The 21,984-nt window shown below is 37.8% G+C and overlaps 3 protein-coding genes across 3 annotated transcripts in view; all 3 read left to right on the top strand.

Annotated features, from left to right (window-relative positions):
• The first annotated feature begins 4,846 nt into the window (after window positions 1-4,846).
• Window positions 4,847-8,046, top strand: LOC133521268 (uncharacterized). Its single transcript, XM_061856136.1, has 3 exons — window positions 4,847-5,019; window positions 5,099-5,397; window positions 5,754-8,046. Exons 1-3 carry the CDS (start codon window positions 4,962-4,964, stop codon window positions 5,832-5,834), a joined length of 438 nt encoding a protein of 145 aa, XP_061712120.1. The 5' UTR covers window positions 4,847-4,961; the 3' UTR covers window positions 5,835-8,046.
• Window positions 8,047-9,018: 972 nt separating this feature from the next.
• On the top strand, window positions 9,019-18,901 carry LOC133521264 (endoplasmic reticulum resident protein 44-like). Its single transcript, XM_061856128.1, is given in 8 exon segments — window positions 9,019-9,197; window positions 9,346-9,421; window positions 9,944-10,167; window positions 10,169-10,187; window positions 11,721-11,963; window positions 13,439-13,705; window positions 14,390-14,588; window positions 15,690-18,901. Coding segments are annotated over 8 exon segments (1,224 nt in total). The 5' UTR covers window positions 9,019-9,137; the 3' UTR covers window positions 15,826-18,901.
• LOC133521267 (transcription factor Sp9-like) overlaps window positions 15,691-21,984 on the top strand; it is a 34,982-nt gene continuing 28,688 nt past the window's right edge. The window contains exon 1 of the mRNA XM_061856135.1: window positions 15,691-15,826. The gene's annotated coding sequence lies outside the window, so the exon portion shown is untranslated. The remainder of the gene's footprint in view (window positions 15,827-21,984) is intronic.

Raw genomic sequence — 21,984 nt, 5'->3', positions numbered from 1 at the left:
TCACACTAATAAATGTCCGTTCCAGGATTTGAACCTGGGACCATCGGCTTCATAGGCAGGGTCGCTGCCAACAAGGCCAGACTCGTTCTCATGATTAACAGACATATAAATAAATAAAAAGTTAAAGCATTGATAAAGGGTTGTTGATAACTGGATGCTGAAAAACATGATTTATAGATGCATATTAGCGCGAAATAATCAGTTGATCATCTCATTAGCAAACACATGGAATATAAACTGTAGATAAAGTCATGTTTTTCCAAGGCTGTATGTTTTCAGATGCAGGCAGTGGGCCAAATTTGTTGGGAACGAAGACCTGATACATCTTCCCATAGAAAAGTTACATTTATTCAAACATGTATGTGCACATCATTATGAAAATCAAGCATTTAATAAAATAAAAAAACACGACTTAAAAACTGTATTAAAATAATTCGGGTCCACATTAAGCCCGACCAGATAGTAGTCCAATTAAGAACTATCCACTATATAACATACAATTTAAATGTGGACTCGATGCTAACCTGATTTCGAGTACAAAATTTGTAGACAGGAGCCTATGTTTCAACCCTCCCCATTTTATCGATATCGATAAGAATCGTAAGCATGTAGCGTACTACACTATTTAAATCGCTTATGTTGGTACTATGGTTCTTTGACAGTTCTTTGTCGTACATTTTGGTAATGATTTGCGAAACAAACTGATTCCACTCGCTAGTATGGAAGTCCCGTCTCTTAAAACGTAGTGATTATATGCTCTTTGGGGCCTACCGCAAAAACCGAAATTCGCAATTTGCGGGGATCTTTCTCTTTTACTCTCGCTAACACGTAATTAGAGTGAAAGAGAAAAATGCCCGCAATTGACGAAATTCACAAATTGCGGGGATCTTTTTCTTTTACTCTTACTAAGACGTAATTAGCGTGACAGAGAAAAATGCCCGTAATTGACGAACTTCGATTTTCGCGGTAGGCCTCCAGCCTTCAAAATTAAAACCTGCGGCCTTACCGCAAACCACGTTCGACGTGTTGCCCCTCTGTCGCACTTGTGAATTAGTACGTAAGTGTGACAAAGAGGCAACACCTCGAACGTGGTTTGCGGTAGGCCCTCTGTTTACACCCACGGACCAAGAAAATAAACCGGACAGTGTACATTTACCAAAAACTGTGCCTGTATGAGTAGTCAAAGTGGGCCGTTGCATCTCTTTCTAATTAAGGTGACCATAAGTCATATGTGTATGTGTGTGGGAAACTAGGATAACATGGAATATATAGTTTGACCATGTTAGTGTAAAGATGTTTAATCAGCAATCGACTCGAGCTTGACATAAACAATAGGTTCTAAAACGGATGACCACAGAAGATATTTGTGATCACTTAAATAATTTCATGAATATAGTCGACAAGCTAGCCGCCTTGGACATAAAAATACCATCGTAATTGCTCAGCATAATGCTACTCTACAGTTTGCCAACTTTCGCATCGCGATTGAATCAAGATCTGCCAGATCCTGACGACCTGAAGGTAAAATTTCTAGAAGAATATCAGGCCAGGAGTGGTAGTGAACAATCAAACAGCTCCAAAGCGTATCATTTCAAAAACAGAACTCCAAACCGTACTGCAAGAACTGTTTTCTCTAGTCTGGTACGAAGACGAACACCTTTCTGACAGGGTTCACTGTTGTTTTGTAGAAACTTTTTTGACATATATTTGTTTCGCATAATATATGTCAAAAAAGAACAGAAGTCTTGGCAGAATGAACGTTTGGCAGAAACACCTTACGCAGAGTATGCTTTGGCATAAATCAATTCGCAGATTTTTATAATATCGAATCTTATATTGCCATGTTTATGAGCATAACTGTCTTCTAAACGAATAGTACTTTCGCAGATACTTTTTTTGCATAATATTTAGGCGGCATAAAGTTGTCATGCCGAATAACATTTGATTACAAGATAGACTTCATTTTTTTATCGGAGTCGGGTGTGTTGGGAACGCAAGATACCTAACACTCCTCCTCGCTTCGCTCGTCGTCGTACCTAACGGTGACTCTGGGACTGTATTTATTTTTTGATAGCGAGTCGGGTGTGTTGAGGGCGCAAGATACCTAACACTCCTCCTCGCTTCGCTCGTCGTCGTACCTAACGGTGACTCTGGGGCTGTATTTCTTTTTTGATAGCGAGTCGGGTGTGTTGGGGACGCAATATACCTAACACTCCTCCTCGCTACGCTCGTCGTCGTATCTAACGGTGACTCTGGGACTGTATTTCCTTTTTGATAGCGAGTCGGGTGTGTTGGGGACGCAAGATACCTAACAATCCTATTATGCCTACTTTGCAGAAAATAATTATGCAATTGTAATAGTATGCTATAGGATTATTATGGTACCTAAAATGATGCTAAACCAAAGTCGGCCAAAGTAATGTTCTACGAAACAATGTGCTGCAAAATGTGGCGTATGCGTGGTATTAATAATGCCAACTATACCTTTATGCAAAATTACCATTCGACCGAAAGTGTTTCTGCGAAACATGTTATGCCAAGTGTGTTTCTGACCAATATTGTTCTGCCACATGAGGGTAACCCTTCTGACAGCGATAAGGTTCAATTTAGTATAACAAAAAAAAGTTAAAGCGTTCTCCACTTTATATCTCCATGTAGGGTTGCCATCCGTCCGGGTCCGGGGTAATTTAGAGGGCGTCCGGGGAGCGTCCGGCGTCCGACTTCATTTGTAGTCAGGGTTTAAAAATTTAAAGCCTTAGGCCGCCCGCGACACACGCACAACCTGTTTAAAAAGCGGCCAAGTGCGAGTCGGACTCGCCCATGAAGGGTTCCGTATCATTTATGACGTATTAAAAAAAAAAACTACTTACTAGATCTCGTTCAAACCAATTTTTGGTAGAAGTTTGCATGGTAATGTACATCATATATTTTTTTTAGGTTTATCATTCTCTTTTTTTAGAAGTTACAGGGGGGGAGGGGGACACACATTTTACCAGTTTGGAAGTGTCTCTCGCGCAAACTATTCAGTTTAGAAAAAAATGTTATTAGAAACCTAAATATCATTTTTGAAGACCTATCCATAGATACCCCACACGTATAGGTTTGATGAAAACGATTTTTTTTTAAATTTAATGATGTATTAAAAAAAAAAACTATTTACTAGATCTCGTTCAAACCAATTTTCGGTGGAAGTTTGCATGGTAATGTACATCATATATTTTTTTTAGGTTTATCATTCTCTTATTTTATAAGTTACAGGGGGGGGGGGGACACATTTTACCACTTTGGAAGTGTCTCTCGCGCAAACTATTCAGTTTAGAAAAAAAATATATTAGAAACCTCAATATCATTTTTGAAGACCTATCCATAGATACCCCACACGTATGGGTTTGATGAAAAAAGATTTTTTGAGTTTCAGTGACATAATCGGACAGGCAGATGGACATGACGAATCTATAAGGGTTCCTTTTTTGCCATTTGGCTACGGAACCCTAAAAAACCTGTTGACATGTCCGGGTTCTGAGGGCCTACCGCGAACCACGTTCGATGTGTTGCCTCCCTGTCACACTTACTTAATTACATAATAAACTATTGTATTCTTGCCTGGGGAGGCACAACAACTACCAACCTTATAAAACTTGAACGAGCGCAAAGAGCTGTTCTAAAAGTAGCCTTGCGAAAGCCAATGAGATATCCCACATCTACTTTATACCATGACGCTCAAGTGCTCAGTGTTCGAAAGCTATATATAATAAGGGTTGCATTACATGTACATAAAAAAGCCTTAAACCTCCCCGAATATAAGACATTACTTACAAACAGAATATTCAAAGTACCTGTCACTTCCGTCAACACTTCATTTTCACACCGCTTTGCAATTTTCTTGTATCCCCGTATCTACAACCGATTAATCAGGCTTTATAAATTTCAGGAACACTCAGTAATTGAAGCAAAAAAGCTACTAATAAAGTGCATGATGCACCTATCCTATTCAGAGACAGAGAACCTCATAAGGATACCATACTGATACACATTTGCATACTCATATGAACACAAACATATGCACTCCTATGCATCCCAGTCCCACACACACACTCGCACACAAACACACACACACACACAAGCACAACTCTTATTCTATCCTAATATTTTACTTTATTAAGTTAATAGAAGGTAACAATTTTATTTTACTTTATCTTTATCTCTATTTCTCTATCTTCTTTCACTATATTAAATATATATCGTCTAGTTTTACAATTTAGTCTTTCCTGTAATAACAAATGTACCTACCCATTGTTCAATTCTCTAATACTATTTTGTCTAATAATTTCATTTAAACATGTTATTCGTTATTAGCATTATTGTATTACTAGATATTTAGGGTTATCATTCTCTCCTCCACGGGACAGGCAAAGCCTAGTGTGGAGGTCAGTAAAAACTGTATCCAAGTGAATATTTCTTGAAATAAACAATTTTTACTATTTTTTTTTACTTTTAATTTAGAAGTGAGACAGAGAGGCAACAGGGCGAAAACCGAAATTCGCAAATTGCGGGGATCTTTCTCTTTTACTCTTAGTAAGACGTAATTAGTGACAGAGAAAAATGCCCGCAATTGACGAATTTCGATTTTCCCGGTAACCGCCCTGGACAGTAAAATCCGGGGTTTTCACGCGTCTTGTCTTGGTTTCCAAATTTTAGAGATGGCAACCCTATCTCCATGGTGTGAACAGGTCTTACGTCTATTTGAGTAATCAAATAAAACTTTACACTGACTTTGTTGCAATGCTTTGTTGCTAGAAATGCTAGAATCAAATGTCAGTGTCAAATAACAGCGAATCGTAACGACAGACGGGACGCTCTCGTGCGAGTCGTGCGGCTGTTTGATTTCAATCCGGGTGTGGCATAAGTTATTGAAATAAAATATTGTTTTATCCCTGAGATAGTGGTACAGCGTGATCAATATGATTTGGCAGAATGTATTTGCAGTTATTTCTTTGCTGGTTATTTCGGTTATAGTAGGTAAGATGAACGATTAAACATCGTGTTTACATCACTGTCTTGAATAAAAGTTGGGTGACTTATAATTGTTTCTTTATAGTATTCGGGCTGGAATGTTACGTTTGTGAAAACCAAGAAGATAACAATGAGAAATGCGTGAAAACCATCATGACCTGTCGAGATTATGAAGATGTATGTTTGACTAAAATAAAATGGGGCAGTCCGCCTTATTGGTCCCAAGGGGCGAAGAAGCAGTACTACATATCGAAGACTTGCTCGAGCAAGACAGAATGCGCAGCCACTAGGCAGCGGTACATGCCCACCTGCACCCATATTTGGTATCAAGATTGGGAATGTTCGGATTGTTGTCAAGGAGACAGGTGTAATTACTATATCATAGTGAGTGTCTTTGTTTTATTCTCTAACTTACAATGTTTTGATTTGTCATAAGCCTCCTATGTGTTATTTTTAGAAGATAAACGGCCGATGCACAGACCTCTGCCATTATTAGATAATAACATGACCATTAGACACATATATTATGAGTATTGAATAAGGGTTGCTTAACCTCTTGTATACCGGACCATAATCGAAATACTACTAGTTATTGAATTCAATGCCTACCTATACAGATCCACATTCTGGCATATGAATGGTTAAATATACAAAAAAATATATAACATTTGAAACTAAGCCAAGTATTCTAATAAGAATAATTTAATTTGTCATTAATTGTCTTTTTATTTGTGTTACAGAGTGGAAGTGATGCAGTTCAGCCTATGTATGCAGTACATCTCGGGGCTATCCTACTAGCCAAACAGTTATTTCTTAGTTAAAACTTACAGTTAATTGAAAACTATAATTTCCGTCCATTTACCATAGTTTTAAGAAAGTCTGATTTTCTTTCTCAATTATTTAAAAAGGTTTCCCAAGTGGTTGTAAACTTGATAGGAAACCTACATTACATTCCAAGGGGTATTATATGACAAAATTTGAGATGTTTTTTTATAATGCAATGAATTTCATAAGATAATTATATTGGAAATTATAATGTAGATCTAACTATTTTACATGGTTAAATGTAATCTTAAATTTAGTATAGGTATCATACAATTTATGTTGTTGTAGTTTAACAAGAAGGTGAAGTTAAATAGTTATCATATCATACTTGCATCAGTGTGATGACCACTATAAAATTATGACCCAACTAGTGCCTAAGGAAAGAATGTTTTGAAATGAGAAAACCACTTAAATTAACCATTATATGAAATCAAATTAGTCCCAATAACATACCAATTATAACAAGTCTTAAATTTTTTACGATTATATCAAACAGACATCCCAAATTGAATATAGTGGAACCTCGATAACTTGAACCTCAATAAGACAAAATCCTCACAAACAGGAAATATAATGCCATTCCCTTCCCTTCCCTTCAAAACCCAATAACTCAAAAATTTAACCTCATTAAGACAAAGTAATCATAACCAACTATTCCCTTCACAACTATCCACTGCAGTTTTTACCTCCATATCTCGAAATAATTTACTGTCAAACCTCTGTAACTCGAAATATACAATGCACCATACTTTTGTGCGAGTACTTTTTAGTATAATACGAATTTTTCATGGTTTTAGCTCTGTAACTCGAAACCTTTTCAAGACAAACAAAAACCTTTGAGAACCTCCTTAAGTCAACTCCCTTTATAAGCTGAAACTTCGTTAACCCTTTTCCAGGTATAGTATGATTTATCGACCACATACGCGCCATTAGAATTTCAACTTTAGCATTCCGATTTAAGGTTCAAATTAGATTACACTTTCAGGAAATGTTACTTGTCTTCAAATGAATCATCAAAACTGGATTAATTGGAATATATTTGGATTTTTTGGGAAAATCTTGTAGATTGGTGCGGCCTGGAAAAGGGTTACCACAAAGATTTAGCGTTTCCCTTGAGATTCGTGCTATTGAGGTTCCACTGTAATGACTATGACTGAACAGTTTTTTAAATGACCACAAAACGGTCAGAGAGCAGCTTATTTAGATAAAATCATTATATAGATTGTGTTATTCTCAAAGTCGCGTGCCTTCACTCGGAATGTCAAGTTAATAAAGGTTAGATTTGAAAAATTATATATTTTACTTCCGTCCACTTATGAATTTTATACATGTTGTAGTTAATATTTTTATTATAAAAAGTATCTCTTATAGTGAAACTTTGTAGTGTATAATTATAATTATTATGTATATTATATTATAGTTTTTATGTTAGATTTAAGATTTATTTAGATTTATCCATATTTATCTCACTATACACTGAGGTCAAGGACTGATAAATGAAATCTCAAAACTTTTTATGTATTTTAGTTTGAGTTGTAAAGTTTTATGGTTTTTATGTTGTTTTACACATAAGAGGGAAAATTGAAAGTTGCGTGTATCTGACCCTGAATGAACATATTTTTTATTATATTATTCTATCTATGAAGTACTAGCAACCCGCCCTGGCTTCGCATGGGTTACAAAACACCCCTTCCTCAAGGATCACTCAATTGATAGGTGAAAACCGCATGAAAATCCGTTTAGTAGTTTTTGAGTTTATCGCGAACATACGCGGCGGGGGACTTTGTTTTATAAGGTGTAGTGATTATTGATGTCTCATCTTTTAGCTTTTCTTTACATACCTATGTTTTTTTGCAATCTCATACATTTTCCTGTATTTAACAGCTATTCACTTTCAATTTTCACGCACTCAAATGTACTCCTCCAGAATACGCATTACTAAGTCGAACTTCCCTTCAAGGGATCTCTTCCAGTTACTCGAGTTCCAGTTAGATAGTTCCAGAGAGATAAGTTCGACTTTGTAATGCGTATTCTGTATAAGTATATTGTTTTTGTTTATTTTTACAATAGAGTGTATACATGCCTTCATGAATATTATATACATACTTTCTACCATTAACTTTGTTTCATTTAATTTAACTGCTGTTGTTTAAACCATGATATTAATGTTGTAAAGGCTGAATTTGCAAATGAACTTTGTTCATACAATGTCATGCGGTGTCATTATCCCAAAAAAAATCTTGATACCGCGATTTACGATTAGAATTCTAAATAGCGCCATCTACTTTAGTACGGTAACAACTGTGTGACTGGATCATTATCCTAGGATATCTTGACCAAAGAGCATATAATCACATCTTGACAGCGAGATTCAGAATTTACGGGGCCTAGACAGAACAGCCATCTAGTGTGCAATGAAAATTAGACACGTTGGCTGCGATAAGGGTTCTAAATACTTCTTGCATGTACTCCCGGGCTTTACAGGAGGTAGATAGATAGAGATTTATTTGCATACCAATATATGTTACATACATGGACCCTGGAAAGGGTGTAGCAAAATAAAAATGTGGTTTGTACATTTTCATAGAAAATATTGTGGTTTGTACATTTTCATAGGAACAAAAGAGATGACTTCGATTTCTATTCAAACGTAGAATTTTTTCAGGGACGAATTATACTGTCCCTTTCTAATTTATCGCACTATCCCTTTCGGCCATTTAGGGTTGTCAAAATTCAAGTCATTATCTTATCTGTGGTCGTGCACGTATAGGGACGTAAAGGTGAGCCAATCCTAATAATTGCTCGGAGCAACGCAGAACCGAAGAGCCAAACGGAGCCGGGAAAAGCCGAAAGGAGGAGTGTCGCCCCACTGCTTATACGTGACCCCCCCCCCCCCCGCACCTGGGGGCCTACCGCGAAAACCGAAATTCGCAAATTGCGGGGATCTTTCTCTTTTACTCTTATTAAGACGTAACCCGCATTTGACGAACTTCGAGTTTCCCGGGCCCTGATTGTGTTTATGATAGAATGAGAATTTGATGAGTATAGATATAGATGTATAACCCTTTACATTCTACCACACAGTACAAGACGCTAACCGCGTCTAAACCACCGGATTCCATCTCCCATTCATCTCGTGTACACGACCTTTATTAAACCATAGACAAGACAGACTAGAAATATATGACGTTTCGTTCAGGCTGCCAACAAACCGGGGCGCTGAGCTGACGGCAATCGGCACAGAATATTATTCTGGAATTAGTGGAAATTAGAAACTTACCTCATAAAATAGTTCTAAAATGAGTAGACGTTGTTGTAATTTATTAAATTACAAATTTCTAGCATGCATTCTAGTTTTGGTAAGTTATGAAATTCTGAAAGAAAAACATGGTATTACAATGTACATTTCTGCCATTTCGTCGGACTGGCCACGGTTTAATGGTTGATTTTATGGTTTTCATTCGTTAACTAATTGATATATCATCATTGAACATTGTTACGTTTTAGATTTGCCACTGTTTTTACAACCCAACCGATAGCGGCGCCGTACAGATTACGCAAAGTAACTTGGATATGGTATTGGGTGAGTATTGTTGTTTCTTAATTTTCCGCATATCATGATACCGTGTCTACTCAAGTATCAGTTGCGTAAATAAATCAAATTGACAATTGTCACGTCATAATATCGTTACTAATGAGGTAATGAGGTTACTATACTTACCAATTTATCATAAGGTCTAATTCATTTTCAAGGGCCTATCTAAATAGTTATCACATACAGTGGAAACTCTTTCTAACAAATATCAGGGTCCATACACTTAAAAAAAGTTACATAAAGATTAGTATGTTTACTGCAGTGATCAGCTTAACTTACCATATTTGTATGAGGTTGAGAAAAGATGTGAATATGTGAATTTTCATTAAATAAAAATAAATGTTAAGTTTGTTGTTATTATCTTTAAACTCGGGAGAATGTTCTGTTCTGAATTAGAAATTTTGATTTCGCATCAGTAGCTGAGAATCTGGACATATATGATACAAAAAAATGTTTAAAACAATCATCTTTTCATCCACATTCCTTTCTTTGTTTATTTGTTTGTTTTAGCTTCCAATGAGGTGGTATTTATCAATTTCTACGCTGAATGGTGTAGATTCAGCAACATGCTGATGCCTATATTTGATGATGCCGCTGACGAAGTGACTAAAGCCGGATATGACCCTGGCAAGGTGGTCATGGGGAAAGTGGACTGTGACAAGGAAGGAGCGGTGGCAACCAGGTTCCATATAACAAAGTATCCCACATTGAAGCTTTTCCGTAATGGGGTTGCCTGCCAAAAAAGAATACAGAGGTATGTGTTTTCACTGTTTTGGTTCGACACTTGAATACTTCAACAGATTCTGCATTGTGGCAACAAAGACATTATTACAAATAACCACCACCTGATGATTATTTTCAGACCCACTCAAAGAAGTGGTTTTCTGTTAATATACCAAATAGCAGGGTCCACACAGAGCGAGCTAACGCGCGAAGCAATTTCCTCACGCACAAACCGGCCAGTGTAGACTGGCATCGGCCGAAAACGCACGTGCCGCCTCGGCCGAAAACGCACGTGCCGCCTCGGCCGAGGCATGTCTTAGGTTTGTGCGTGAGGAAATTGCCTCGCACGTACGTGCTCGCTCGCTCGCTCTGTGTGGACCCGCCTAATGAGTATAGGTGTACTTATTTGTTAAAAGTGGTAGTTGTGCCATGATGGTTTTGGTTCATCTATTTGAGGCAATTGACCATTAATATATTTATGAGTTTATTTTATTACCTCATTTGTAGGTGTTGTTTATTAACCATATATTTTATTATTTTTATGCATAAATTACTGATAAGGATAAAACACTACATTACATAAATACGAGCAGCAATATTATCCTTATAATTTTTAAGTGGTTAGTCGTTTCTCGGTTCTGTGTGAGTGGTTAATAACTGCGACTGGATTTTCAGCCAAATTTCATCGAAATTAGTTCACTTACGCCCTTTTAATAAGAAAATTTTCTGGAAAGAACTTCATTTTTGATTTTGAAACCAATATATTATATATATATTTTTAAAGACCTAAGATATTGATATTTACAAAAAAAAAAAATTGACTTTTAGTTACATTAATATTTTTTATTTTTATTTTTCTTTCCACACAACTATTTTTACAGGTGAACCTAAGATAATCGTGTAAATATTAAAAAATATATATGAAGAGAAGATGTCATTACGTCTATAACATAATTACACAATGCTGATTTTGTAATTCATTCTGAGAACATGAGAATATGTCAATATTTTCCGCTGTTATATTTAGAGTCGGCACGGTACATACATGTATGCAGGCACCCCAGCACCCCTTCAGTTAGTTAGTTCATTTTGCTGGGCATTTTCCGCAAATTGACATCCATAGTGCCTATATTGTGTGAAATGAGATACTGCTACTCTAACCACCCCAGGTCCTCCACCAAACGTAGCAAAGTCTTCAGGTTGCTAACTGTGTGCACTCCTTCAGTGTGCACAGATTCCCTAGGTATTTGCCCTTGTATACTAGTGCCCCGCTTAAATAATAATATATATGTTTTAATTTTACTTTAACTTCTAATCTTAGTAGTGACCTAGCAACTTACAAAATACACCTATGTTCCAAATTTGGTTTAAATACATACCTTCTAGGTTTTGAGATAAATGGCTGTGACATACGGACAGACAGATTGACATGATGAAACTACTAAAATGTTTAGTCTTAACAAATGCACATCTAAAGGGACTAATGAGGCCAAATAAATTATATCTAATTTGAAAGGTTTATAGAGTCTTTATTATTAACTACATTATTCTATATATGTTTTAGGTCAGCGATCAGTAGAAGCATTCTCAGACTTCATCAAAAAACAGCTGACTGATCCCGTAATCATGTTCAGTTCTCTCAAGGAGCTTCATGGTCTAAGCGAGGACAAAAGACATATCATTGGCTACATGGATCGCAGGGACCAGGAGGAATACCAGGTGCTCAGGAGAGTAGCTGCTAGTCTCAAGGATGAGTGCATTTTCCATGCTGGTTTTGGGGATGCGTCGCAACAAATGCATCCACCAGGTAATATTTAAAGTCAGTCAAGTCAACCCTAAGGTCTTCACATTGGATACTGACGGCCTCCGGTGTGCGAGCGGGACATAACTGTATCCCTTGGAGTTGTAGGCGGTCGACTCCCGACCGATTGTGTCATTTAAATTTCACATTTGGTTAATTGAAATAATACCAAAATTCCAATAACTCAAAAACGACATATGCAACTTGAAGAGATATACGTGCATAGCGCTCTCTCGCTCACACACCGAGCACACACTGCAACGTGCGGATTCGCATCGGTGAGATAACAGTAACAAATATGAAACATGTTTACTTATCATTATCAACTGGAACTTTTTTTCGTAAAGTCAGCTTCGGTTTGGCATAGGGCAGACTGAGGGGAGTTGAAACAAGTCTGACATTATGTATCATACTCATAAATAAATATAAATATTATAGGACATTATTACACAAACTGACTTAAGTCCCACAGTAAGCTCAATAAGGCTTGTGTTGTGGGTACATAAACAACGATATACACAATATATAATATTTATGAATATGTACTTAAATACATAGAAAATATCCATGACACAGGAACAAATATCTGTGCTCATCACTCTAATAAATGCCCTTACCAGAATTTAAACCCTGGACCATCGGGCTCATTCATAGGCAGGGTCACTACCCACTAGTCCAGTCCAGACACGTCGTCATAAATCTATATGCTAGAATTCAACAAGATTAATACCAATTGATAGCCGTTCTAGGTTTTGAAAAAATTGACTTTGTTTCAACTCTGTTTCAAAACCCCTCAGTCTTCCCTAATACCGGTCTACAGGCACGCATAGCCTTTTTTTGCACATGTTGCCTAAATATTCATGTGCCATTTCTTTCTTTTTGCTGCCAATTAACTTCGTGTTCTGTTATCGGAATTTACCTAAACATTATTGTTGGATTCTTTCCATAATTAGAATAATGTACGTTATGCAAACCCAAACCAAGAAATAAATTATCGTTATTAAAAATATGTAGGTATTCTATCGCAAATGAATGTAGGACAGCCATACAACCAAACACGAACCACAACGTGAATGCTCGACTTTAAATTGATCAATGCCCCAGCTCGTAGTATTAATGCCAATAAAATGTTATCGGTCTTTGCGCACGTTCTTTTTTTACTGATTTATTCAAAACAAAGGATTACATTATTATGTAATTACCTTATCATATTCTAGTATGTTTTTTTCTTTGTCTTTAAAAATGAATAACGCAGACGTAATGTGGAGTGACTCATTCGTTTGATTTTGACGTAGCCGTAGGCTACAAGGAAGTTTAAAATTTGTGACTGCGGCTGGCAAATCGTCTCACTTTGTCGCTTGCCATAAGGACGAGATATGCTTGTATCTTAATAGGAATAACCTGGCAAAGGTGTTCTTATGGCATACAATGCAAACACCAAATACCTTTTTCTTTTCTGCTAAAAAATATTTCTATTTCAGGCCAGCCAATCGTTGTATTTAGAACGGACCGAAAAGTGTCCGAAGAGCCAGATGAAACCTACAAGGGCTCCCTCACAAACTTCGATGAGCTCTACAAATGGGTGCAAGAGAAGTGTATCCCTCTAGTGCGGGAAATCACCTTCGAGAACGCAGAGGAACTCACGGAGGAGGGACTGCCGTTCCTGATCTTGTTCCACCATCCTACAGACACGGAGAGTGTGAAGAAATATAAAGAGATTATTAAGAGAGATTTGGAGTCTGAAAAACGTAAGTTAACTTATTATTTCATTGTATTATAGAGATAAAAAATTCAGGGACGCAAATGTGACAGTGAAGTATATGCCGCTGTTCAGCCTCGTATAGGTAGTACGTGGTCACTTTATCTTTGTTTCATACTTCTGTACTGACTATACAAATAGTACAGCACCAGGATTAAATTCACTAGTTTAATTGTAATTATTCTATGTTCTTGATGTCAAATAGTTAACGGTCGAATAGCTTTTCTGTGAATTAAAACTTAGTAAGAAAACCTTACATAAGCCATCTGATCTGCCCAAATGTATGAAAAAGATTTATTTTTTGCGATTTGGGGTCGGTTCCATTAACCGCTATAGTAAAAGTTGCTCAGTAGTCAGTATGATTTTTATTTATTATCAACTCGCAAAATATGGCTATGGTTGAAAAAAATACCTTGTATTTGTATGTACAGAATACAGATGTAGTGCATAATTATTTTCCATCGTATTTTCACGGAAAGTTACGAACGTGTCTTGCTATTTCAGTCAGTCCCGGTACAAAAAGTACTGACATTGACTGAACTAGCATGACAAATACGAACGTTTCCGAGAAAATACAATGGAAAAACAATTTTGCAATACATATGTATTTATGTCGTACCCATGTAGTGGTTGTTAAGTTACGGCCTATTAAAGTGAATGTAAACAATTCCAGAAAACATCAACTTCCTAACGGCGGACGGCGTGCGCTTCGAGCACCCGCTGCACCACCTCGGCAAGTCCGTGTCGGAGCTGCCGCTCATCGCCATCGACTCGTTCCGGCACATGTACCTGTTCCCCAGCTACGGCGACATGGACAAGCCCGGGAAGCTCTACCAGTTCCTGCAGGACTTGTACTCCGGGAAACTACATAGGTAGGACTATATTGTTAAACTAAATACAACAATCATCAGTAGTACATTATTGCAGAGGCCGGGACAGAGCAATTTGTGGATGAGTTTCGATTTTGTCGGACGACGCGAATCGGAGTCCGACAAAGAAGACGAATCCACGAATTGCTGTTCCTGCCGAGGCTTATATAGTCCTTTCTCCAAACATGCGAGGAAACAAGGTAAAATAATCATAATTTAAGCATCAACCCATTATATTCAATAAGTGAATAATCGCATACTGATTTCACATTGTCTTTGTTTATTGTTAGGGTTCCGTACCCAAAGGGTCAAACGGGACCCTATTACTGAGACTTGAGATGAAATGTTGAAATTTTCACAGATGATGTATTTCTATTGCCACTATAACAACAAATACTAAAAACAGAATAAAATAAATATTTAAGGGGGGCTCCCATACAACAAACATATTTTATTTGCCGTTTTTATAAATAATGGTACGGAACCCTTAGTGCGTGAGTCCGACTCGCACTTGGCCGGTTTTTGATATTATTTGACGATCCTTTTCAGGTGAAAATTTTCATATATATATTATAAATGAAATTAATTTATTTGTATATCTTGCTATTATTTAAATCTATTTCTGACGATCACAATATAGATTCTTATAAATTGACATTAATGTAATTTGTACTGTAATCACATGTTGTTATTTAATTAATTTGTTGACATATTTTATAATCGGTAGCAATTTTACGGTCGAGATATTTAGCACAATGTCAACCGTGGAATCCGCACATCAATACCGATTTAAGCGTGACTGTAAAATACCGCGAATTCAAACCTTAATAATACTTTATGTTAGGTTTAATTTCCAATGTAATTATTTTGATCCCGACTATTTAAGTGTTTATAGGTTTGCTACTGAAAACAAAATTTACTTTAAATGTTATCATATCTTCTAAAAAATACCTTACTGTTTATTTTTTTTACCCTACTTGAATATTTAACTCTAACATAGTCTAGTTTGAAATTAATCAGAATCATAAATCTTGGGCACTCAAACTATAAGAACAAACCAAATAAAAAGACTTAGAAATAACGCAATATCTTATTGAATTTCAGGGAATTCCACTACGGCCCGGAGCCGAACCAAATAGCCGACAGCAACGACATCAAAGTGACCACGCCGCCCGAGTCCACGTTCAAGAAGCTGGCGCCCTCTAAGAACAGATACACTCTGCTTCGGGACGAATTATAAGGTTACTGTGACTAGCCCTTATCATTTAGTTTAAGTTCGGAGCCATCCAACTTCACCTTTCCGTTTAAATTAATTCCTTTCTGCATTTTCCTTCTATTTATCAATCGATATTTATTTTAATTAAAAGCCTTTTTTTGAACAAATGTATTCATTGCATTAGATAATGCGAGAATTACCATGAAAATGAATTAAAGTTGTCTGCTAAAAAGATAAACAAGCGTAACAGGTTTTGTATTTGAGCCCCAAAATAAACATGCATTTGTGTGCTGACGCGTAGCGTAATCTAGAATTCGTTTTTCTAATAATTTGTCACAAATCGCATGTTGACAGCTATTATGGCGACAAATCAGAATGTTACTTAGCGTTCTTATAAGAAATCGGCGCTTAACTAAAATGGACTTAAACTGAGATCAAACCTTATAGGAACATTTAGTACCTTAAGCATTGATCAGTGTATCCTTCCATTCAACTTTGTCAGCCGCATACAAAACGTTAAGGGTTAATGTTGGGATAAACACTACTGGATCTTAACGCTGTGGAATCAACAGTTAAGAAATAAATTATTACATTTTTCTTGTACCATATTTAAAGACAATTTGGATTTGTTGTCTTTTATACGACCATTCATTTGTCAGACCTTATGGTGGTCCCGCACTGGCTGTTATGAAATGTTATAAACAGTGATCGGGGTTTTGGATGCCGCGGTGTACTAAGTTAGTATGGATACGTGTTTAATATCCTTTAAGCTGCTCTAAAAACCGCTTTCTTAGTGTAGATAACATATTTATAAAATATCCGACCTTAAACAAGCAGTTATTGAGGTAATTCACCCCGAGTGGCAACCAAAACCCCGATCACTGGTTATAAAACATTGTGTGACAGTGACAACATTATAAAACAGTATCAATACTATCATGTTGTCCCTGTCACGCGATGTTTTATAACGTTATATAACAGCCAGAGTGGAGTTTTATCTCATAAGCAAATGCACTAAATATATTACGTTGTACAGGTTTATGTTTTTCGCGCGTTTGAAGTTCTAAACCCGTCAGATTAAGATGGTTCGCTTTCCATACAAAAAACAATTGCCTTTTATGAAGTCATTACACACTATTATTACATAATTATGTGCGCATGTATCTAATTTTAAATATTAGTTTGCGCTAAATTGATAGTAAATCTTTGTTTTATACAGAAATCATGCAAAAGAACGTTATATTTTTGATCTATGTAACACCAAATTAACGTTTTTTGCGTGATTTCTGCATGAAACCAAGTTTTTCTATCTTTCGATATCGATTTAGCGCAAACGAACATTCGAAAGTAGATAGATGCACACATATTTATGTAGTAATAGTGTGTAATGACTTCATTAAACGCAATTATTTTTTGTATAGAAAGCGAGCCACCTTAATACTTTAACACATTAGGTACATTGTACTTTTGCTGCAATACTAGCCGATTTATATATACTATTATTATAATATATATTGTGTAGGTTCAAGAACCGAATTGAATTTCTATGTTAGTTTTATAAGTAATTTTTAATCGAGCTTTAGATTTTTTTCGGGCATCGTATCGCGGTGGTATACACTTTTAAGTTTTCTTAGCTGCCTGGTTAATACATGCCTTCTCCATATGTTATTTTGGATTGAAAATATTATTACTTGTGACATATGTTACACTAGATTTTGGTTTACACCGTACAAATCAATGTAATTTACATTAATGTAAACAAAGTTCTCGCAAGTGATACCTGTTATCTTTGATTTGTATATCTTGTATATTTACTACTTGTATTATGTATTGATAAGAAATCTTGTGATCTAACTACCACTATTGTTGCGATTTATATGCGTATGTATCTCTTTTTCGTTGTTTATAATTATTGTTACGCAAGTGTATAAAGTTGAAATCATCCAAATGCAAGACGATTTCTTCTGATAAGTATGCGAGTACGAGAGAAACGAATGCATTAGAGCCAGACCAAGATAAGTTGGCAGCCATTTTGATAATCCAGACAGTGCAAGTGTTAAGTAAACGTCATAATTCATAGAAGTTTGACGTTTTAAATAACACTGGCACCGTCTGGGCTCTCAAAATCGCTGCCAACTTACCTTGGTCTGACTCTGTCTGTGAAAAACGCTACCGCCCCACCAGTACTATCTTGAACACAATTAACTGTCTATTTGGAAACCTTGCAATGACAAGGTCAACCATTCTACCAATGATCAGTTACGTGGGTTCCCGGAAGTACGGAAGGCATATAATGGTTACATTTGTCACCACATTGGTGTTCCTAATAAGGTAATTAGATTTAGGTATCTTATTAGAATAATTAACCAATTTAATCCTTTGAACGACACGCCTATTTTATACAACGCGTCATCGTGAACCCTGTCGGAAACAGTGCGCTTCTGTAGCCGTCATTGGCGGTCTAAGGGTTAGGAATTCGCGGTCTAAGGGTTAGGAATTCCTTACTAGGAAAACCAAATGTTTCATGTTTCGTCAATGCGACCATAATAGCCTTTGTGTAACCGGCATGTTGAAAACTTCATGTTGCGTATCAACATTCTTATTCCAGAGACAAACTTTACACGGACTGTTAATAGGCTGTGGTACAAACTGGAACGCACTTTTGTATGGAGATAACCAGTCCGTATTATTAATAACAAAGAGTTATTGTTGTTAGAAAAGGTTGAAAAATTCTGACCTTGAAAATTATACGACGCCATATATTTTGTGGTAACTGAATTGCCTTACGTCAACTTTTGGCAGGACAAACTACCACAATGTATACAGAATGCTGAGGCTCTACAGCGACATCTATTTCAAATTCGAGGCACTGATTGTTCTTAGACTTTGCAGTTATGTACCTCTTCTTATATTAATAACTCTTTGTTGATGGGATCCGTTTACACTTTGTTTCTTCACTTGGATCATTATGCTATTCGCTTATGAAAGTGCTACATTCCTCGAGGTAAAGGAAAGAGTTGTCACTAGTATGTGAAATGTTTGTACAAATTGTATGTCTTGTGTCGCGTGTTATGGTGTAATAAAATTTCTAAAACTTAAAGGCATATTATTTAGTTATCGTTTTGAACAAAGCGAGAGATCTCGTCGACCAAGCGATGCGAAAAACTTAAACTTAAGTTACTTAACTTACTAATGAAAAGTAAGCAAGAAGGAACGTCGTTGAGGTACAGTAGATTGTCAACCAAGAGATGAAATACGCTTATTTCTGACGAGATAGGCGCCTGTCCGAGCGCGATGACGAGTGAGAGCCCAATAGTTCCAGCATAGAGAAATAAGTAACCGGCGAGTTTGGAAATCGCACGATCTTATCCTTCACACAAAGCTGGCCGTCTATAGAGCAATTATCATGCCTGTGCTGCTCTATGCCTCGGAGACATTTTTTTTAGTCCTTCCTTGCCGTATCCGGCAATGGCGACTCCATCAACAATTCTTGTCCGGATTATGAAATGCCCTTATGTGGCTCGCAAAACCAAACTTTGTTTTGAAGATGCGGTCACACGATGCGCAATGGAGTTGTCCAGTCGAGTTGCGGGTGTATGTGTAGGAGGGCTTAGGTCGCGTCTTGCGGATATGACGCTTAGCATCTAGGTCTTCCAGACGCTGCTGCTCAAATTGAGCTACTTTCTTTTGAACACTAGAACGCCATTCCGATCTTTGCAATGCAATGCCCTCCCAGCAGTCAGTCGGTATCCCGCAAGCGACGAGGTGGCGTTTGAGAACGTCTTTATGTCGCAGGTATTGGCCCCCCTGCTTCCGTTTTCCACAAGAGAGCTCCGAGTAGAAAATTGCTTTGGGCAGTCTCTCATTCTTCATACGCACGACATGGCCACACCACCTTAGCTGATGCTTCATGATCAGTGCTTCAATACCAGGCATCCCGACGCGACGTAAAACTTCCGTGTTCGGTACCTTGTCTTGCCACTTTATACGTAGAATTGAGCGCAGACAACGTAGGTGGAAGGTGTCCAGTTTTTTCATATCTGATTTATAGCTGCACCACGTTTCTGAGGCATAAAGCAGAGTGGGTATGATAATAGCTTTGTAAACCATAATTTTTGTGGACAACTTCAAATCGTGCGACCTCCAAACACGGTTGCTGAGCTTGCCAAATGCAACAGCTGCATTGGCTATGCGTGATGGTATTTCAGACGCTAAGGTATTGTCATTGCGGAGTTGGCTTCCTAAGTACCTGAAGCGCGGCACTTCTTCAAGAGCTTTGTTATCCAGATTGATACTGGAGTATTCCATGTGACAGCCCCTAGGTGGTTGTACAAGAATTTGCGTTTTTGCCGCACTTATCACCAAGCCAAACTTACAGCATGACGCATGGAGAGAGTCCACGTACAACTGGAGAGATTCTGCTGAATCAGCCATAAGGCAAACGTCATCCGCGTAAAGTATGTCCATTATCGAGTGCTTCGTGACTTTACTTTTGGCCCTAAAGCGCGACAAATCGAAAATGGACTTATCTGATCTGGAGCTAATTTCTATACGTCCACTACACGTTTTTGTCGCATCCTTCAGCACAGCAGCAAAGTATAGCGCAAAAAGGGTTGGCGCTAAGACACATCCTTGCTTTACACCGCACGTCACTGGAAATGTGTCTGAAAAATTCTCTTCATGACGAACTTTTGCCATCATATCCACATGGAATTGACGTATCAAGTTTACGAATTTCTCAGGACAGCCAGTTTTCTTCAAAACAACCCAAAGAGCATCTCGTGGCACCCTATCGAAGGCTTTTTCTAAGTCAACAAAGCACATAAACAGAGGACGATGTTGTTCTAAGCTTTTTTCTTGAATTTGTTTTACAACAAAGATTGCATCAATCGTACCTCTGCCTGGACGAAAGCCGCATTGGGTTTCTGGGAGCAGTGTCTCTGCAAGGAGGGACAGACGTTTGTTTATGATATGAGCTAAAACTTTTCCTGCAGTAGAAAGGAGGGAGATGCCCCTGTAGGAGCTACAGTCAGAAACATTACCTTTGCCTTTGTACAACTTGCAAATGGAGGCATCTTTCCAGTCCTGTGGGATAGCTTCGTACTCCCATATCTTCTTGACGAGATCGAATAGTCTGCCCTTAATGTTAGGTCCGCCGTATTTGTAAATTTCTGACGGCAAGCTGTCCACCCCTGGTGTCTTCGAGTTCTTTAATCTATTTATTGCTGCTGTGAATTCATCAAACGATGGAGGATCAGCAAGGTATTCTACGACAGGCAAATCTTCAAGTGCTTCTATGCATGTCAAGTCAGTGGTCTGGGTTTCAGGATTGAGAACCTCCTTAAAATGTTCTGCCCAGCGCGCGAGAATATCGCACTGCTCAGTTAACCGAGAGCTCTTATCTTTGTTGAATATCGGCGCTGTTTTCTGAGATCTTGGGCCGAAAATTGTTTGAAGGCACTCAAAAAATTTGCCAGTTTGATTAGTGTCTGCATACTCTTGCATTTCCGTTGCTTTTTCTGTCCACCATTTGTCCAAAGTTTGTACAAAGGGGACATTAAACGTCTAGACACATTTCATCTACGATGTCTCCGGGTAATATTACGGTTGAAGTGGCAGGTTCGTGTTCCAAACTCGGAGGTTCTACGTCGAACAGGCATGCCGGGTATGGAGTGTCTGCTCATAAAAGGTCAATTGCGTTGGTGTGGGCACCTTGTGCGTATGGCGCCAAAAAAAGTATTTTACTCTGAGCTAGCCTCAGGTAAACGTAAGGCTGGCGGGCAATACCTACGCTACAAGGATGTCGTAAAACGCCATCTGTTGGCCACCGGCATATCTTGCGAGTCGTGGGAGGAGCTTGCGACTCGGAGATCGGACTGGCGAGCTGCTGTCAGTACGGGTCTTGACAACTTTGAACGCACCCGGCTTGAAGATCTTGACGCCAAACGTCAGCTCCGAAAAACTCAGCCCAAGCCCTCCTACAACTATACATACAACTCATCTGGACAGCTCTACTGTGTTCCGTGCAGCCGAACTTTCAAAACTAAATTTGGATTTGCAAGTCACGCTCGCGCCCATGCGCGTAATAGTTAATAAATAATATTTATAAACAATATTAATAAAAATAAAAATAACTTGTCAGGATGTCGCCGCCGACGGATACGTCTGGGAGGACATCATCAT

This window comes from Cydia pomonella, chromosome 9 (assembly GCF_033807575.1).
Source record: "Cydia pomonella isolate Wapato2018A chromosome 9, ilCydPomo1, whole genome shotgun sequence".
NCBI lineage: Eukaryota > Metazoa > Arthropoda > Insecta > Lepidoptera > Tortricidae > Cydia > Cydia pomonella.
This window is presented reverse-complemented; position numbering and strand designations above follow the sequence as displayed.